This window comes from Scomber japonicus, chromosome 24, assembly GCF_027409825.1.
Source record: "Scomber japonicus isolate fScoJap1 chromosome 24, fScoJap1.pri, whole genome shotgun sequence".
Classification (NCBI taxonomy): Eukaryota; Metazoa; Chordata; class Actinopteri; order Scombriformes; family Scombridae; genus Scomber; species Scomber japonicus.
In genome coordinates this window covers 2160887-2181085 of record NC_070601.1, presented here as the reverse complement: position 1 = coordinate 2181085, position 20199 = coordinate 2160887, and the positions used below count along the sequence as shown (strand labels likewise).

The 20199-nt window shown below is 45.1% G+C and overlaps 1 protein-coding gene across 1 annotated transcript; it reads right to left on the bottom strand.

The window, feature by feature from the left end:
• Positions 1-656: 656 nt before the first annotated feature.
• Positions 657-19362, bottom strand: map3k2 (mitogen-activated protein kinase kinase kinase 2). Its single transcript, XM_053314743.1, has 17 exons — positions 19014-19362; positions 15562-15634; positions 14936-15054; positions 14054-14094; positions 13848-13947; positions 12966-13079; positions 12087-12180; positions 11725-11855; positions 10901-10980; positions 10692-10756; positions 9255-9347; positions 8083-8322; positions 7378-7526; positions 6513-6644; positions 4463-4592; positions 3371-3548; positions 657-885 (listed from the first exon to the last, which is right to left on the bottom strand). Exons 2-17 carry the CDS (start codon positions 15614-15616, stop codon positions 666-668), a joined length of 1941 nt encoding a protein of 646 aa, XP_053170718.1. The 5' UTR covers positions 15617-15634; positions 19014-19362; the 3' UTR covers positions 657-665.
• Between the last annotated feature and the right edge of the window lie 837 nt (positions 19363-20199).

The following is a 20199-nucleotide window of genomic DNA, read 5'->3' as shown; positions in this document are numbered from 1 at the left end:
AACTGTGTTCGGGGAGTGTTCTCTGCATCTGGGATTTTTTTTTAGTTTCGTCTTATAGCAGCGGGCCCAGGTCATTAACATCTCTCTGGGTTTTGGCAGGAGACTACATTCTGGGGTCGGGATCAGCGAGATGTAAAGGGGGGGCGAGGAGAGAGAGAGAAGGGGGGGGGGGTAAGGGCCACTCCAGAGTCAGGTATTACCTTCTGTAGGTCCACAACACCGACACTATCCCACTCCAAAAAAGCAGGAGAGAAACCGTACAAACATAACATTTAAAAAAAAAAAAAAAATCGTTTTTTTGTTTTTTCTTTCTTTCATCGCTTGAGGAGGAAGTGCTCGACGCCTCCTTTGTTTGAGAAATTAAGGTGCAACTTGCGGAGGAAAAAAATAAAATAATGAAAGAATTCATGTCCTCTTATGGCAGTCTCATACAAACAGAGACAAACACGGAGCCACTCCCACCCCTCCCATCCCCCCCAAAAAAACACCTTCACCTTCTTCCAGCCAGTTCTTCCTGGTCCAATAAGGTTTCAGCGTGGAGGAGGAGGAGGAGGGGGCGGGGTCAGAGGCAAGGGACGCCCCCGTCAGGTAAGGCCGTATCTGGCAGTTCGGCAGGCGGGCGAGGGAGGAATTAAAACTTTTTCAGGGGAGGGGGCAGGTGGGGGTTAATGTACAAAGATGTGCCTCAGTAGCTCATCGGCAGACGGCCGCTGCTTGGTCTCTACAAAGATGCGTTTGAGGAAGTCTCGGCAGTGGTCCGACACGTGAGCGGGCAGCACGGGGTTCGTGGGCTGAGTGGCGATCTTAAAGATGGCGGCCATGGCCTCGAACTCTGCCCACGGGGGTCGCTGGGTCAGCATCTCCACTACGGTGCAGCCGACACTCCTGCAGGGGGTGAGGGGGGAGGAGGGGGGCAATGCGACGAGTTTAGTGACGTCAGCAGGAGACGAGAGGGAAGATTTATGTTTGATGTTTGTGTTGCCATGGTGACTAAAATGTTGTGAGGTGTAACAGTGGGCGTAATATATCAGGAGGGTCAAACTCAAGGAAGGAAGGAAGGACGGAAGGAAGGAAGGAAAAGAAGACAGGAAAGAGAGATGGAAAGAAGGAAGGAAGGAAGGAAAGAAGGAAGGAAGGATGGAAGGTAGTAAGGACAGATGGAAGGAAGGAAGGAAGGACAGATGGAAGGAAGGTAAGATGGCAGGAAGGAAAGAAGGGGGAAAGAAGGAAGAAAGGGAGAAGGAAAGAAGGAAGGACGGAAGAAAGAAAAAAAGACAGGAAAGAGAGATGGAAGAAAGGGAGAGAGGAAGGAAGGAAAGAAGGAAGGAAAAGAAGACAGGAAAGAGAGATGGAAAGAAGGAAGGAAGGAAGGAAAGAAGGAAGGAAGGAAGTAAGGACAGATGGAAGGAAGGACAGATGGAAGGAAGGTAAGATGGCAGGAAGGAAAGAAGGAAGAAAGGAAGAAGGACAGAAGGAAGGACGGAAGAAAGAAAAAAAGACAGGAAAGAGAGATGGAAGAAAGGGAGAGAGGAAGGAAGGAAAGAAGGATGGAAAAGAAGACAGGAAAGAGAGATGGAAAGAAGGAAGGAAGGAAGGAAGGAAAGAAGGAAGGAAGGAAGTAAGGACAGATGGAAGGAAGGACAGATGGAAGGAAGGTAAGATGGCAGGAAGGAAAGAAGGAAGAAAGGAAGAAGGACAGAAGGAAGGACGGAAGAAAGAAAAAAAGACAGGAAAGAGAGATGGAAGAAAGGGAGAGAGGAAGGAAGGAAAGAAGGAAGGAAAAGAAGACAGGAAAGAGAGATGGAAAGAAGGAAGGAAGGAAGGAAAGAAGGAAGGAAGGATGGAAGGTAGTAAGGACAGATGGAAGGAAGGAAGGAAGGACAGATGGAAGGAAGGTAAGATGGCAGGAAGGAAAGAAGGGGGAAAGAAGGAAGAAAGGGAGAAGGAAAGAAGGAAGGACGGAAGAAAGAAAAAAAGACAGGAAAGAGAGATGGAAGAAAGGGAGAGAGGAAGGAAGGAAGGAAGGAAGGAGAAGAAGACAGGAGGGAGAGTCGGCCGGACTGAACTCCTCGGCGGGCCGGTTCGGTCCCACAGGCCTCATGTTTGACCTCCCTGACATATATATAGAGGCTTAGACTGCTGAAGGAATCTATGATGCACTGAACTCTCCTCCTCCTCCTCCTCCTCCTCCTCCTCCTCCTCTTCTCTCTCTTCTTTCCTCTTATTCTCTCACCTTATAGGAAGCCTGGTCAGTGTGTCCTCGACCCTGTGGATGTCCAGGTGACCGTTTCCTGCCTCCACTCCTGTTATTCTCTCTCTCTCTCTGTCCTTTTTCTTTCTTTCTTTCTCTCTCTCTCTCTCTCAAATGGGGCAGATGGTCCAGTTCTGCCTGAGGTTTCTTTCCTCCCTTCCATCCTTCCTCCTTTCCTTTCCTCCTTCCCTTCCTTCCTCCCTCCTTCCTTCTTCCTCCCTTCCATCCTTCCTCCTCTCCTCCTTCCCTTCCTTCCTCCCTCCCTCCTTTCCTTCCTTCTTTCTCCCTGCCTTTCCTCCCTTCCATCCTTCCTCCTTCCCTTCCTTCCTCCCTCCTTTCCTTCCTTCTTCCTCCCTTCCATCCTTCCTCCTTTCCTTTCCTCCTTCCCTTCCTTCCTCCCTCCTTTCCTTCCTTCTTTCTCCCTGCCTTTCCTCCCTTCCATCCTTCCTCCTTTCCTCCTTCCCTTCCTTCCTCCCTCCTTCCCTTCCTTCTTTCTCCCTTCCTTCTTCCATCCTTCCTCCTTTCCTTTCCTCCTTCCCTTCCTTCCTCCCTTCCATCCTTCCTCCTTTCCTTTCCTCCTTCCCTTCCTTCCTTCTTCCTCCCTTCCATCCTTCCTCCTTTCCTCCTTCCCTTCCTTCCTCCCTCCTTTCCTTCCTTCTTTCTCCCTGCCTTTCCTCCCTTCCATCCTTCCTCCTTCCCTTCCTTCCTCCCTCCTTTCCTTCCTTCTTCCTCCCTTCCATCCTTCCTCCTTTCCTTTCCTCCTTCCCTTCCTTCCTCCCTCCTTTCCTTCCTTCTTTCTCCCTGCCTTTCCTCCCTTCCATCCTTCCTCCTTTCCTCCTTTCCTCCTTCCCTCTTCCTCCCTTCCATCCTTCGCTCCTCCTTTCCTTCCTTCTTCCTCCCTTCTTTCTTCCTTTCTTCCTCCCTTCCTTTCGATCCTTCCTCCCTTCTTGCTCTCTTCCTTTCCTCCTTCCATCTTCCTCTCTTCCTTTCCTCCTTCCTTCTTCCTCTCTTCCTTTCCTCCTTCCTTCCTTCCATCCTTCCATCCTTCTTCCTTCCGATAATTTTTTTCTTGTGTGTGTGTGTGTGTGTGTGTGTGTGTGTGTGTGTGTGTGTGTGTACCAGATGTCAGCCTTCCTGCCGTATCCCTCTCCGCTGATCACTTCCGGGCTCATCCAGTAGGGGGTGCCGGTCACCGATTTGATGCCTGTTCCTGACAGACAGATGGTCTGCAGCCGCCGACTCGCTCCGAAGTCTCCGAGCTTCACGTTTCCCACCGAGTCCCGAAGGATGTTTGCCCCTAAACGGAAAAGAGTCATCATTTCCTGCGTCTACAATTTAAATTTTATAGATTATATTGAGGACTTCTTCCATCTTCCTCCTTCCTTCCTTTCCTCCTTTCCTTCAATCTTCCTCCCTCCTTCCCTTTTCCTCCCTTTCTTTCCTTCTTCCTCCCACCTTCCTTCTTTCCTTTCCTCCCTTCTTCCTCCCTTCCTTCTTTCCTTTCCTCCCTTCTTCCTCCCTTCCATCCTTCCTCCCTCCCTTCCTTCCTCCATCCTTTTCTTCCATCTTCCTTCCTTCTTTCGCCATTCCTGTTTTCCTCCCTTCCATCCTGCTTTCCTCCCTTCCCTTCCTTCTTCCTGCCTTCCTTTATTCTCCCTTCCTTCCATCCTTCTAACTTCCTTCCTTCTTCCATCCTTTCCTTCCATCTTCCTCCCTTCTGTCCTTCTTCCTCCCTTCCTTCCTTCCTCCCTCCCTTCCTTCCTCCCTCCCTTCCTTCTTCCATCCTTCCTTCCATCTTCCTCCCTCCCTTCCTTCCATCTTCCTCCCTCCCTCCCTCCCTTCCTTCCATCTTCCTCCCTCCCTCCCATCCTTCCATCTTCCTCCCTCCCTCCCATCCTTCCATCTTCCTCCCTCCCTTCCTTCCATCTTCCTCCCTCCCTCCCTCCCTTCCTTCCATCTTCCTCCCTCCCTTCCTTCCTCCCTCCCTTCCTTCCTCCCTCCCTTCCTTCTTCCATCCTTCCTTCCATCTTCCTCCCTCCCATCCTTCCATCTTCCACCCTCCCTCCCTCCCTCCCATCTTCCTCCCTCCCTTCCTTCCATCTTCCTCCCTCCCTCCCTTCCTTCCATCTTCCTCCCTCCCTCCCTCCCTTCCATCTTCCTTCCATCCTTTCCTCCCTTCCTTATATTGAGGACACACCCAGTCGTACTCACCTTTGATGTCTCTGTGGACGATCATGTTGCTGTGCAGGTAGGAAACTCCCTCCAGGATCTGACGGGTGTAGCGGCGCGTCACGTTCTCCGTCAGCGCTCCGTACGACTTCAGCTGATCTTTAATGGATCCCTGACGCCCGAAAATAAGGAACATGTGAGTTATAACAAAAACTATCTGACACACACACGATCAATCATCACATCCTCTGAAGTGCACGACTCTGGAAGGAAGGGAGGAAAGAAGGAAGGAAGAAAGGAAGGACATATGGAAAGAAAGAAGGACGAAAGGAAGGAAGGCAGGAAAGAAGAAAGGATAGATGGATGGAAGGAAGGAAAGACGGAAGGGAGGAAGGAAAGAAGGAAGGAAAAGAAGGAAGGAAGGAAATGAGCAAAGAAGGAAGGAAGGAAGCAAGGAAAGAAAGAAAGAAGGAAGGAAGCGAAGACAGGATAGAAGGGAGTAAGGACAGATAGAAGGAAGGAAATAAGGGAAGGGAGGGAGGAAAGAAGGAAGGCTAGATGGAAGGAAGGAAAGAAGGAAGGAAGAAAGGAAGGAGGGAGGAGGGAAAGAAAGAAGAAAGGAAGATAGAAAGGAAGGGAGGGACTGGACATTATATCTTCACAATGAATCCACGTAAATATATAGAAAGATAATATTGTGTTCCCTTCCTTCCTTCCTTTCCTCATTCCCTTACTTCTTCCTCCCTCCTTTCCTTCCATCTTCCTCCCTTCCGTCCTCCTTCCCTTCCTCTCCTCCCTTTTTTCTCCCTTCATTCCTCCTTTCCTCCCTTCCTTCCCTCTTACTCCTTTCCATCCTTCTTTCCTTTACATCGTCCTCCCTTCTATCCTTCCTTCCTTCTTTCTCTTTCTTTCCTCCTTCCATCTTCCTCCCTTCTTTCTTCCTCCCTTCTATCCTTCCTTCCATCTTTTACCTTCCTTCCTCCCTCCTTTCCTTCCATCTTCCTCCCTTCCTTTCCTCCTTCCTTTCCCTCCTTCTTCCTCTCTTTCTTTCCTCCTTCCACTCCTTCCATCTTCCTCCCTTCTTTCTCCCTTCCTTCTTTCTTCCTCCCTTCTATCCTTCCTTCCATCTTTTACCTTCCTTCCTCCCTCCTTTCCTTCCATCTTCCTCCCTTCCTTTCCTCCTTCCTTTCCTTCCTTCTTCCTCTCTTTCTTTCCTCCTTCCACTCCTTCCATCTTCCTCCCTTCCTTTCCTCCTTCCTTTCCCTCCTTCTTCCTCTCTTTCTTTCCTCCTTCCACTCCTTCCATCTTCCTCCCTTCTTTCTCCCTTCCTTCTTTCTTCCTCCCTTCTATCCTTCCTTCCATCTTTTACCTTCCTTCCTCCCTCCTTTCCTTCCATCTTCCTCCCTTCTTTTCCTCCTTCCTTTCCCTCCTTCTTCCTCTCTTTCTTTCCTCCTTCCTTTCCTTCCATCTTCCTCCCTTCCTTTCCTCCTCCCTTTCCCTCCTTCTTCCTCTCTTTCTTTCCTCCTTCCTCTCCTTCCATCTTCCTCCCTTCTTTCTCCCTTCCTTCTTTCTACCTCCCTTCTATCCTTCCTTCCATCTTTTACCTTCCTTCCTCCCTCCTTTCCTTCCATCTTCATCCCTTCCTTTCCTCCTTCCTTTCCTTCCTTCTTCCTCTCTTTCTTTCCTCCTTCCACTCCTTCCATCTTCCTCCCTTCCTTTCCTCCTTCCTTTCCCTCCTTCTTCCTCTCTTTCTTTCCTCCTTCCACTCCTTCCATCTTCCTCCCTTCTTTCTCCCTTCCTTCTTTCTTCCTCCCTTCTATCCTTCCTTCCATCTTTTACCTTCCTTCCTCCCTCCTTTCCTTCCATCTTCCTCCCTTCCTTTCCTCCTTCCTTTCCTTCCTTCTTCCTCTCTTTCTTTCCTCCTTCCACTCCTTCCATCTTCCTCCCTTCCTTTCCTCCTTCCACTCCTTCCATCTTCCTCCCTTCTTTCTCCCTTCCTTCTATCCTCCCTTCTATCCTTCCTTCCTTCCCTCTTCCTTCCTCCCTCCTTTCCTTCCATCTTCCTCCCTTCCTCCCTTCCATGAAGACTCACTCCAGGCATGTACTCCATGAAGATGGACAGCGTTCTCTCCATCGTGTCTCGCAGGCAGCCGTAGTACTGGACGATCCGCTCGTGGCACAAGTTCTTCAGGAGCTGGATTTCACACTCCAAGGCGCTCACCTCCTGAAGAGACAGAAAACAATCATCAAGTTAGATTTTTATTCCTGCCAAAACAGACAAAATAGATAATTGGAAGGAAGGATAGAAGGGAGGAAGAAGGAAGGGAGAAAGAAGGGAGGAAGATGGAAGGAGTTGAAGGAGGAAAGAAAGAGAGGAAGAAGGAATGAAAGGAAGGAGGAAAGGAAGGGAGGAAGATGGAAGGATAGAAGGGAGGAAGAAGGAAGGAAGGGAGAAAGAAGGGAGGAAGATGGAAGGAGGAAAGAAAGAGAAAGAAGAAAGGAAGGATAGAAGGGAGGACGATGTAAAGGAAAGAAGGATGGAAGGGAGTAAGAAGGAAGGAAGGGAGGAAAGGGAGAAAGAAGGAAGGAGAGGAAGGGAAGGAGGAAGGAAGGAAGGAAGGAAGGGAGGAAGATGGAAGGAAAGGAGGGAGGAAGATGGAAGGAGTTGAAGGAGGAAAGGAAGGGAGGAAGATGGAAGGATAGAAGGGAGGAAGAAGGAAGGAAGGGAGAAAGAAGGGAGGAAGATGGAAGGAGGAAAGAAAGAGAAAGAAGAAAGGAAGGATAGAAGGGAGGACGATGTAAAGGAAAGAAGGATGGAAGGGAGTAAGAAGGAAGGAAGGGAGGAAAGGGAGAAAGAAGGAAGGAGAGGAAGGGAAGGAGGAAGGAAGGAAGGAAGGATGGGAGGAAGATGGAAGGAAAAGAGGGAGGAAGAAGTAATTGTGAGATAATCTACAGACCTTGCTGGTCTCCGGACTCTCCGGGTCAAACTGGACCTGTTTTACGGCCAGTTCCCGTCCAGTATCTGCGTCGTAACAGAGGAAAACCCGACCGAAGGCGCCTTGACCCAGAAGCTTCCCGAGCCGCCAGTTGGTCGGAGCGCGAGGAGCTGATCACACACATCAGATATAATCAATAACTAATAAAATTAATCTTCTTGTCTTCTTCCCGGGTCAAACTGACCCTGTCGATTTTTGACTGTTCCTCCTTTCCTTCTTCCTCCCTCCCCCCCTTCCTTCTTCCTCCCTTCATTCCTCCTACCTTCCTTCCTTTCCTTCCTTCTTCCCCCCTTCCTTCCATCTTCCTCCCTTCCTTCCTTCCTTCTTCCTCCCTTTCCTCCTCCTTCTTCCTCCCTCCGTTCCTTCCTTCCTTCTTCCTTCCTTCCTCCTCCTTCCTTTCCTTCCATCTTCCTCCTTCCCTTCCATCCTTCTTCCTCCCTTCCATCCTTCCATCCTCCCTTCCTTTCTTTCCTTCTTTCCTCCAACCTTCCTTTCTCCTTTCCCCGCTTCTTACTCCCTTCCTCCCTCCCTCCTTTCCTTCCATCTTCCTCCCTTCCTTCCATCCTTCCTTCCTTTCTTCCTCCCTCCCTTCCTTCCTTGACTGGAGGACAACAGGAGGGTAAACAGGTTAAATATCTCAGTATGAGTGAGTAAAGCAGGACTCACAGCGGCTGGGCGGACTGATATCCATGACGGACAGGGTCGGGGCTGCGTTGGGGTTCGGGTTGGGCTCGATGTCGCTGCCTCGCCGCGGCCGCCTGGCGGGACCCGGAGCTTCCTCCAGGTCGGGGGTGAACACGCTGCTGCCGCTGCTGGTGCTGGGCGACTGCTCGGTCGGGCTGAAGCTGACCGGCGAGCGGAAGCCGTGAACCTGCGTCCGCCGAGCCCGAGGGAAAGTCTTCCTCCCTGTGGAGCCGAGGAAGAGGAAGAGGAAGATGAGTGAGGGAGAGAGAAAGGAAAAGAGGAAGGGATGAAGGAAGGAAAGAAGGACAGAGGAAAGAAGGAAGAGAGGAGAAAGGAAGGAAGGAAGGAAGGGAGGAAAGAAAGAGAGAAGGAAGGATGGAGGAAAGGAAGGAAGGAAAAAAGGAAGGACAGAAGGGAGGAAAGAAAGAGAGAAGGAGGGATGGGGATGGAGGAAGGAAAGAGAGATGAAAGAAAGAAAGAGAGAAGGAGGGAGGAAGTACAGACGGAAGGAAGGAAAGAAGGACAGAGGAAAGAAGAAAGGGAGGAAGGAAAGGAGGGACAGAAGGGAGGAAAGAAAGAGAGAAGGAGGGATGGAGGAAAGGAAGGAAGGAAGAAAGGAAGGAAGGAAGGAGGGAAGGAAGAAGGGGGATGGAGGAAGGAAAGAAGGAAGGGAGGAAAGAGAGATGAAGGAAAGAAAGAGAGAAGGAGGGGTGGAGGAAAGGAAGGAAGGAAGAAAGGAAGGAGGGAAGGAAGGAAGGTAGGAAAGGAAGGAGGGAAGAAAGGGGGATAGAGGAAGGAAAGAATAAAGGGAGGAAAGAGAGATGTAGGAAAGAAAGAGAGAAGGAGGGAAGGAAGAAAGGAAGGACGGAAGAAAGGAAGGTAGGAAAGGAAGGAGGGAAGGAAGAAAGGTGGATAGAGGAAGGAAAGAAGAAAGGGAGGAAAGAGAGATGAAGGAAAGAAAGAGAGAAGGAGGGAGGAAGTACAGACGGAAGAAAGGAAAGAAGGAAGGGAGGAAGGAAGGAAAGAAGGGAGGAAGGAAGGAAAGAAGGAAGGAAGGAAGGAAAGAAGGAAGGAAGGAAGAAAGGAAAGAAGGAAGGGAGGAAGGAAAGGAAAGAAGGACAGAGGTAATATAGCAACAGTTTTACGTGACTCACCGTCGCTGTAATCCTGAAGGCCGAAGGGAATGCCGTATCGCCGTGGATACGTCCCTCCTTTACCCGACTTCTCAAACACTGGGATGTCGTACTCTGCCGAGGAAGAGGAGACGATGAAGAGCAACACACAATTTACAAGGAAAGGGTTAAAAGAGACGACAGGCAGGTATCAGTTTAATGAGGTTTAACTTGAACTCCTTTCCTTCCTCCCTTCCATCCTTCTTCCCTTCCTTCTTTTCTCCCTCCTACCTAACTTCCTTCCTTCTTCCTCCCTTCTATCCTTCCTCCCTCCTACCTTCCTTCCATCTTCCCATCCTTTCCTTCCTCCCTTCCATCCTTCTTCCTCCCTTCCGTCCTCCCTCCTTTCCCTCCCTCTTCCTCCCTTCCATCCTTCCTCCCTCCTTTCCTTCCTTCTTCCTCCCTTCCGTCCTCCCTCCTTTTTCCTCCCTTCCATCCTTCCTCCCTCCTTTCCTTCCTTCCTTCTTCCTCCCTTCCATCCTTCCTTCCTCCCTTCTTTTCCTTCCTTCTTCCTCCCTTCCATCCTTCTTCCCTCCCTCCTTTACTTTCCTTACTTCCTTCGACAAAAAGAAAAGAAGAAAAAATGGCTCAGGTTTATCAGCCAGACACCACACACACACACACACACACACACACACACACACACACACACACACACCACTCCTCCCTCCCTCCTTCTCTCTTTCTTTCCTTCCTTCCTTCCTTCCATCCTTCCTCCCTCCCTCCTTCCTTCCCTTCCTCCCTCCTTTCCTTCGTTCTTCCTTCCTCCCTCCTTTCCCTCCTTCTCTCTTTCTTTCCTCCCTCCTTTCCTTCCTTCCTCCATCCTTTCCCTCCTTCTTCCTTCTCTCCTTCATTCCTCCCTCTTTCCTTCCTCCCTTCGTTCCTTCCCTCCTTCTCTCTTTCCTTCCCTCCCTCCCTCATTCCTTCCTACCTCCTTTCCTTCCTTCATTCCTCCTTCCCTTCTTTCCCTCCTTCTCTCTTTCTTTCCTCCCTCCTTTCTTTCCCTCCTTCTTCCTTCCCTCCTTTCCTTCCTTCCCTCCTTCTCTCTTTCCTTCCCTCCCTCCCTCATTCATTCCTCCCTCTTTCCTTCCTCCCTTCGTTCCTTCCCTCCTTCTCTCTTTCCTTCCCTCCCTCCCTCATTCCTTCCTACCTCCTTTCCTTCCTTCATTCCTCCTTCCCTTCTTTCCCTCCTTCTCTCTTTCTTTCCCTCCTTCTTCCTTCCCTCCTTTCCTTCCTTCCCTCCTTCTCTCTTTCCTTCCCTCCCTCCCTCATTCCTTCCTCCCTCCTTTCCTTCCTTCATTCCTCCTTTCCTTCTTTCCCTCCTTCTCTCTTTCTTTCCTCCCTCCTTTCCTTCCTTCCTTCCTTCCTTCCTCCTTCCCTCCTTCACACACACACACACACACACACACACACCCTTACCTGGGAAGTCCTGGTGGTTGTCTGGGTAACTCTGTGCTCGGGGCATCCTTGACTTCGGGTAATCACTGCACGACATGAAGAGAAATGATTTATTTAACTAACCTTTATTTAAAATGATTTAAATGACACTGATGCTGCTTCTCATGTCTGCAGCTCTCCACATAATGGAGCAGATGGTCGTGTAATGAATACGTCGTCGAGGTGCTGACCTGTCTAACGGACTGTCTAACGAGGGACAACTTCCAGACGCTGAGTTCTCCGGACTGCTCATAGACAGCGGGTCCAACATCTGAGAGGAGAAGGAGAGAGAGAGGGAGAGAGAGGGAGGTTAAATACACACACACACACACACACACACACACACACACACACACACAGGGAGAGAGAGAGAGAGAGAGAGAGGGAGGTTAAATACACACACACACACACACACACACACACACACACACACAGAGAGAGAGAGAGAGACACACACACACACACAATCATCAAATCCTCTGAAGTGCCCAACTCTGGAAGGAAGGAAGGAAAGAAGGAAAGAAGGAAAGAAGAAAGGGAGAGAGGGAGGAAGGAAGGATGGAAGGAAGGGAGAGAGGGAGGGAGGGAGGAAGGAAAGGCGTAACGACAGATGGAAGGAAGGAAGGAAGGAAGGAAGGAAGGAAGGAAGGAAGGAAGGAAGGAAAGAAGGAAAGAAAGGGACAGATGGAAGGAAGGACAGAAGGAAGGGAGGGAGAGAGGGAGGGAGGGAGGGAGGGAGGAAGGAAAGGAGTAAGGACAGATGGAAGGAAGGAAAGAAGGAAGGAAGGAAGGAAGGAAAGGAGTAAGGACAGATTGAAGGAAGGAAAGAAGGAAGGAAGATAGAAAGGAAGGGTGAGAGGGAGAAAGGAAGCAAGAAAGGAAGAAAGAGAGGGAGGGAGGAAGGAAGGATGGAAGGAAGGAAAGAAGGGAGTAAGGCAGGACAGATGGAAGAAAGAAAAAGAAGACAGGAAGGAAAGCAGCTTTTAAAAAACAGCCTTTCAAAGTAAAAGCGTACCTGGTCCATGCTCTCGGGGATGAACTCTCCCTCGCTGTTGATGCTGGTGAAGGAGCCGTTTCTCGCTACCTGCTGCAGAGCGTCGGGGATGTAACCCGGCGGAGGAGAGCTGCGGTCCGTCGACTGGGAGCCTGCAAGTAAGGAAGGAAGGAAGGAAGGAAGGAAGGAAGGAAGGAAGGAAGCAAGGAAGCAAGGAAGGAAGGAAAAGAAGACATGAAGGAAAGAAGGAAGCAAGGAAGGAAGGAAAAGAAGACATGAAGGAATATTTATATTTTAACTTTTACTTTGAAGGCTTTAGGATGGATAGATTTCCCTACAGAGATATTTATATTATATTTTATTTTATCTTTTTATTTGCTCACCTATTAAAGCCAGCATGCTCTTCTTGTCCGCCACCCTGAACCCCGTGTTGTCCAGCTCCTCGGACGGCAGGAGGTCCATGTTGGAGGAAGAGTTCTGCAGAAATTAAAGATTAAAATAAAATTAATAAAAATGCCTCTCCTGCATCTTATCAGACTTTATTTGTGTAGCACTCTTACAAAAAAAAAGAAGAAATAAATAATGGCTCAATAGAAACAGGAAGTGAGGAAACGCTGTGTTAACTCTGCAGTGAGGAAACACCAGAGCTAGAATAAAAATGTAAAAAAAAATAAAAAAAAACCCAAATAAAATAAAATATAATAAGCAAAGATTAAAATATAGTAAATAATAATATAATAATAAATAATGGTACATATTGGTAAAATAATACAAAATAAAATTAACAAAAAATAAAATAAAATAATAAATACAAATGAATATTAAAAATAAAAATAGAAACGTGATTAAAAGGAAAACATACTGTATATATATAAATATATATTTTTTTTAAATAAAAAAACCCCCCAAATAAAATAAAAGGTAATAAAAGATTGATAAAATATAATAAAATAAAGTAAATCATTTAAAATATTAATAAAATAATACAAATCAATACAAAAAAATTTAAATTTATTTTGAAAAACCTACTAAAAAATAAATGTGACGTGGGGGTTTTTAAAAAGGAAAACAAATATATGAATAAAATAAAATAATAAATAATAACTAAAGAGGAAATGTGATGAAGTAAAATTAAGAAGTAAAATTAATTAAGACATAAAGAAAATAGAAAAAGAAAAAAAACAGATAATCCAAGTAGTAGAAACAGGTTTGAAAGCATAAAATAAAAGATGAATAAGATGAATAAACTAAAAGGATGAGACCTGTGAGGAGATCTGGAGCACCAGGAGGATCTTCAGGCTCTTCATGTGAACGCTGCGATCCAGCAGCTCTACGGCTTTGTCCAGGTCGTCCTGAGTCGTCAGAGGAATCACCAACTGAGGAGGGAAGGAAACAGGAAGGAAACGGGAAGAATTAGGAAATAGAGCCGATAATTAACCCTCCTGTTGTCCTCAAGTCAAGGAAGGAAGGGAGGAAGGAAGGAAGGAAGGGAGGATGAAGGAAGGAAAGAAGGAGGGCAGAAGGAATGGAGGAAAGGAAAGGAAAGGAAAGAAGGAAGGGAGAAAGGAAAGAAAGGAAGGAAGGACAGAGGAAAGGATGAAGGAAACGGGAAGAATTAGGTAGATAGATAATTAACCCTCCTGTTGTCCTCAAGTCAAGGAAGGAAGGGAGGAAGAAGGAAGGAAAAAAGGAAGGAGGAAGGAAGGAAAGGAAAGGAAGAGGGAGCAAGGGAGGAGGGAAAGAAGGAGAGAGCAAGGAAGGGAGGAAAGGAAAGAAGGACAGAGGAAATAAGGAAGGGAGGAAGGTAGAAGGAAGGGAGGGAGAAAGGAAAAGAGGAAGGAAGGAAGAAAAGAAGGACAGAGGAAAGAAGGAAGGGAGGAAGGTAGAAGGGAGGGAGGGAGGGAGGAAAAGACGACGGGAGGAAGCAAGGACAGAGGAAAGAAGGAAGGGAGGAAGGGAAGGAAAGAAAGAGAGAAGGAGGGGTGGAGGAAGGAAGGAAGAAAGGGAGATGGAGGAAGGAAAGAAAGAGAGAAGGAGGGGTGGAGGAAGGAAGGAAGAAAGGGAGATGGAGGAAGGAAAGAAAGAGAGGAAGGCAGGAAAGAAGGACAGAGGAGAGAAGGAAGGGAGGAAGGAAAGGAATGTACCTCGTTGTTGGTGTAGTGAAGGTCCATCGTCTGACCGAAAGCCACTTTAGCTTTCGCCTTCAGGTCGTCCAGCTTGACCGGTCGAGGGAACTGCAGGATCCTACAGAGGAGGAGAGGAGAGGTCAGAGGTCAAAGGTCAAAGGTCAAGAGGTCAAAGGTCAACAGGAAGCAGCAGTGAGGATGTTTAAAGCCGGTCGGAGCCTCACCTCTTTTCCCCTTTGAACTCGAACTTGACTCGTACATCGTTCTGTTTTGGAGAGAAAGAGAAACGTTAAAAAGACCCCACGTGATTTTGACTGTTCCTTCTTTCCTACCTTCCTTTCTTCCTCCCTTCCTTCCTTTCTTCCTTCCTTCCTCTCTCTCACTTCTCTCTTTCCTTCCTTCATCTTTCATTAATTCTTCCTTCGTTCTTCCCCATCTCCCCTCTTTCTTTGCTCCCTCCTGCTTCCATACTTCCTTCCTCCCTCCCTCCTTACTCCTTTCCTTCTCTCCTTCCTTCCTTCCTTTCCTCCCTCCCTCGTCCTTTCCTTCCTCCCCTCCTTCCTTACTCCTTTCCCTTCTTTCCTCCATCCCTAGTCCTTTCCTTCCTCCCTCCTTACTCCTTTCCTTCCTTCCTCTCTCCCTCCCTTCTCTCCTTCCTTGCTTCCTCCCTCTTTACTCCTTTCCTTCCTTCCTTCCATCCTCTCTTACTCCTCTTCCTTCCTCCCTCTTTACTCCTTCCCCTCCTTCCTTCCTCCCTCCCTCCCGAGTCCTTTCATTCCTTCCTCCTTTCCTTCCTTCCTCTCCCTTCTCCTTTTCCTACCTCTCTCTTTACTCCTTTCCTTTCTCTCTCCCTCCCTTCTCTCCTTTCCTTCCTTCCTCCCTCTTTACTCCTTTCCCTCCTTACTCCCTTCCTTCCTTCCTAGTCCTTTCCTTCCTTCCTCCCTTCCTTCCTTCCTAGTCCTTTCCTTCCTTCCTCCCTCCTTACTCCCTTCCCTTTCCTTTCCCTTCCTTCCTTCCTTTCGTCCCTCCCTCCTTACTCCTTTCCTTCCCTCCTTTCCTCCCTCCCTAGTCCTTTCCTTCCTCTCCTCCTTCGGTGTTTTAATCACCTGGTTCTTGGGCGAGGAGGCTTTGGGCTTTCCGAGGTCCGACAGGAACATGGCAGGACGGCTGGAGCGGTGCAGTTCGGCCAAGTCCTGCATGATCGAGTTCAGCGCCTCCTGCTCATCTGAGGGGGAGCGATGACATCACAAATTAAAAAAAAGGAAAAAAGATGAAATCCAGAATTAATTTAATGCTTTTTAATTTTTATATTAAATATTGCTTGTGAGTCATTTTTATCTGGTTATAAATATGGTTTGTCTATTCTTGCCTTTTTTCTACATTGAATAGTCAAATTGCTTTTATTTGTTCTCTTTTACAACTTATTAATTATTTTATGTGTTCTATAAATAAAGTTTATTATTAATATTATTATATTTCACTGTTATGAGCAACATGACTGTCAGCTTCTTTATTCTTTACCAACACAAATATCACATAATGTTTATTTATTAGTTCTATTTGCAAATTTAACGATTAAAATGCAGAAAAATACCCCAAAAAAATACTTTCATTAGATTTCTACTTGTGTCTTAGTAACATTATGACACTAAAACTAAAGCACGTAACAAGAGGAAGTTTAGGTTGTGATGCAAAGACACACACACACACACACACACACACACACACTTACTCATCATTGTGGCACTGCGATTGACCCAGGAGGCCAGGAAAGAGGACTCTCCCATCAAAGGGACTCCTTTCTCCTAAAAAACACAGAATAAAAAGGAGAAAACAGACGTGAGTCCAACTGAAATATACACAATAAATATAAAACTCAAGATATTATTATGCTGCTTCGTCTGTTTTTTAATATAATCTGTTCATAAAATCAAATGTTGAGCGCTTGTTTCCTTTTTAATTAATTATTTAAATACAAGGAAACTTAGTTTAGCAGCAAAAAATCAAGGAAAGGAGGAAGGAAAGAAACGAAAGGAAGGAAGGAAGGAAGGAAGGAAGGAGGAAGGGAGGAAAGGAAGAGAAAAGGAGGGAGGAAAGAAGGAAGGGAGGAAAGAAAGAAAGGATGGAAGGAAGGAAGGAAGGAAGGAGGAAGGGAGGAAAGGAAGGAAGGAAGGACGGAAGGAAGGAAGGACAGAAGGAAGGAAGGAAGGAAAGGAAAGGAAGGAGGGAAAGAAACTGAAGATATGTTGAGCGCTCATTTCCTTTTTAATGAATTATTTAAATATAAGGAAACTCAATTCAGCAGCAAAAAATCAAGGAAAGGAGGAAGGAAAAAAGGAAAGGAAGAGGGAGGAAAGGAAAGAAGGAAGGGAGAAAGGAAGGGAGGAAAGGAAAGGAAAGAAGGAAGGGAGAAACGAAAGGAAGGAAGGACAGATGAAAGAAGGAAGGGAAGAAGGTATGGGGGATGAAAGAAAGAGAAAAGGAGGGAGGAAAGAAGGAAGGGAGGAAAGAAAGGAAGGAAGGAAGGAAGTAGGAAGGGAGGAAGGAAGGAGGAAGGAAGGACAGGACGGAAGGAAGGAGGGAAAGAAACTGAAGATATGTTGAGTGCTCATTTCCTTTTTAATTAATTATTTAAATATAAGGAAACTCAGTTCAGTTATAAAAGAATAAAGAATATTAATTACACTGCTTGGCATCGTCAAACTAATTAAACATCAACGCCAAAATAAAAGCAGAAGTGTAGCTGGCTTTCACAATAAGAGAAAAACATGAGTTGAATCTTATTTTATTGAATTAATTTGATCACTGTGGCATTTTAAAATATATTGCAGCTTATTCAGCAATGATAAGAATATAAATAGTGTCTACTTTTAAACCAGTATTGAATATTTCTGCATTTATTTGTTATTTTCTTTCCCGTTTAGCTCTCTGTGTTTCTGTTTCTTCTGCTTCTTATGTAACTCTGTGCACATATACTTCCTCACGAAACAAAGAAGGCCTGTACATAGATTAGATTTCAGCAGGTATAGCTCTGTATGACCAAAAAACTGACGACTGAGCAAAAAATATGATTACTTAACTTACTGCAAGACGATATGCTTGATTCTTTTAAAGCCTGACTGTGCTCTTCTGTTTCAACTTAAAACTATTCATCTGCTCATTATTTTGCATTTATGAGAGTGGAAATAATCGGTACTTGGAGCTGTAATGACTTATAATTAAAGGACTAGTTCACAGTTTTTTTTCCAAGTGTCTTAAACCAGCAGTGCTTTTAAAATATCTCCTTCTAATGTGCTTTGAATGGAAGTGATGGAGGAGAAATAAATGCATTCAAAACATAAGAATTATGCTTAAAACATTTAAAAATTAACTTAAATTAACCACAGAATAGAGAGAAACGACATTATGCAAGAAAAACACACTTTAATGTTCATTTAAGACCGATTTGAGAAACTACGAACTCGTCCTTTAAGCCTTATTTTAGTGAGAAGCTGTGTCTCAGTGTATTTATTGGTTTATTGAAGGTGAGATGATGTTAATTAATACCTTTGAAGAGGCTTTTTTAACATCAGCTATCTGAAAAACCACATTTTTCCTTTTTCCACTGAAAGATTCAAATAGAAACTCAAAAAAAAAAAAAAAATGACCACAACAAAGATTTATGTTCCTCTAAATGAGTCACAAACACACGTACTGTCACATGTTAGGATGTCTATATTTATTTAATCGCCTATTATTTCATCATCAAGAAAGAAACAGCAAGAAAAAGCAGCTTTAATTTTCATTTTAAGCTCCTGAATGTTGTTATTAGACGCATTTGAAATATTGTGTACTCGTCCTTTAAGCAGTTTTTTAGTGGGAAGTTGTATCTCAGTTTTAACCCAACATTTTTTCCTATTAAAAGTTTTGTTTATAGGTTTATTAGAGTTGAGATGATGTTAGTTAGTAGCTTTAAAACCTTCATATCACTTCATTTAGAGCCCCATTTTTAAACTAGCAATAATTTTATGCTCAAAAAGGAACTACAAGAAAATGCTTTAAATGAGTCAAACATGCTTACTATCATATGTTAAGACATCTAGGTTTCTTTAATCATCTTTAATTTGGTTATCATAACAGCAAAATCAACAAAAAGCAGCTTTAATGTTGATTTTTAGCTCCTAAATGTTGATTTTTTAAAAGGACAGAAATTGTGAAATTGTCCTTTAACAATAAGGAACTATATACCCCCATCATACTATCACTATTAAACATCAGTTATCAGTGTTATCAGTGACAAAGCTTCTTTTTTTAGTAAGTCTGAACATTAAAATCGGACCTCTGCTGATTATAATTTATCTGATTATCGATTATTGATCAATGTCTGCACAGTGTGACGTACAAAACTGACATTTTCCATCACGTTAACCGCAGCATTAAACATTTAAACAACACCTTAGCGCAGTTTAATTAGAAACACAGGAATAAAAACAGTATAGTAGTATGATATATAATATACAGTAGATAATTAGCTTTAAATGAAACACGCTAGCATTAGCAGCACTAGCTCCTCTCTCCACTACACACACATACAAGCTACTATTAACCTAACAACTGTTGCTAGGCGATTTGGCGTGACAGCACATACCATAATGTGCCTTGTGAATTACTTGGCATGTTGTGAATGTCATTAAAACACGTGTATTATGCACATATTTAGCAGTTGGAGGTGAGCTAAGTGGGCTAACTAACTGGCTGTCAGGGCCAGGGGAAGTTGTCATGCTAAGCTAAGAGGCTAACTTGGCCGCATAGCAACGGTAAAAAAATAAAAACAACCGTTAAAGAAAGACAACCGTTCAAACAGGGTTGGTTTTTAAATAATAGTCGTTTAAGACGACCGTTATAAAAAGGGTTGATTTTTAAATACAGCCGTTAAAGACAACCGTTTAAATAAGCGTTGATTCTGCATGGGGTTAAAAAGAAGAGGTTAAACACAACCATTTAAAAAGCATTGATTTAAAAATACAGCCATTCAACACAAGCGTTTAAAAGCGTTGATTTAAAATATAAAGCCGTTAAACACAACCGTTAAAAAACGTTGATTCTGCAGGATTCAAATAAAGCCTTAAAGACAACCGTTTTAAAAAGCGTCGGTTTCACAGGGGTTTTTAAGTAAAGCCATTAAACTGCTTTTTATTCAGTTACCTGGGAAAGGGGGGGTTTGGTGTGTGTTTTTTTGGTTCACGTACTCATCCACAGGGCCGGTGACAGGAGCCCCGGGCCCCGCGGAGAGCAGCCCCGGAGGAAAGCAGAAGTTTGGCGGTCCGCTCCCAACTTCACTCGAGAGTCCTGCTGGGCCACGACGGCGAGGCCCCGACGGCCGAGTGTGTGTGTCTCCTCCAGTCACAAAATGGGGGGGGGGGGGAGATGACAATGACAATAATAAGATATATCCAGCGGAGTAGCGTCCTTGTCTGTGCGGTATTAAACTGTTAAATCAGTCGAGAGCTTTCATTTTGTGCTACTTTTAACACTCCGGTTGGACTACGGCAGCTTTGCTCGCTGTCGCCTCTTTGAGCTGCGTCAATCTAACGGCTCATTCACAATTATAACCGGAAGTGTTTGTTGAAAAAAATAAAATAAAAGTACGGTACAAGAAGAAAATATAGTGGTGCTTTTATGCTTTTAATATCTTCATACCGGATGTTATTTGTCCATTGTTGCACACTTGACGGATTTTTTTCACCCCCTTCAGACCTCGTTGGAAGAGTCCAACAAAAACACAACCTGTGACGTCAGATGTTGGTTTCCTGCATCACGATTGAAACCTGTCAAACAAATACACACCTGCATGGTTTTTATTTATATATAAATATTGAAATATATATATAAGTTTACAAACCAGTTCAAACATTGAGTAAAAGAACATTTGCGCGTAAAACTTACTTTACATAACTTCTTTTCTTTCTTTTTTTTTTTTGCAATGAGAAATTATGCAAAATTGTGGTTGTTGTTCCTGTTTATTATAAATAGCTGCAAGTTTCTATGGCGAAGGAGTTAAATGTGTGCAGTCACAGCAACACAAATCCAAAAGGTCTTCTGCAACCTGCTGCCACTCTTATCCCTTACATACCGTTCAGGGTCGATTGTGATCCATTTTTACATTTGAGAGCTGTAAAAACATCATATACACATTTATTTTAACCCATCTTTTCCTCATGTGACCAACAGTTTACAAAAATAGAAAAAATGCATCATTTTTACAGCTTCATTAAAGATTATTAGGAACATTAATTAATAATTTATAAGGGAATTTATGAATGTGAATTGGTGTAGAGTGTCTTGTACATTTGTCAGAATATGAACAGCGTGTAAAGGGTTAAATTAATTG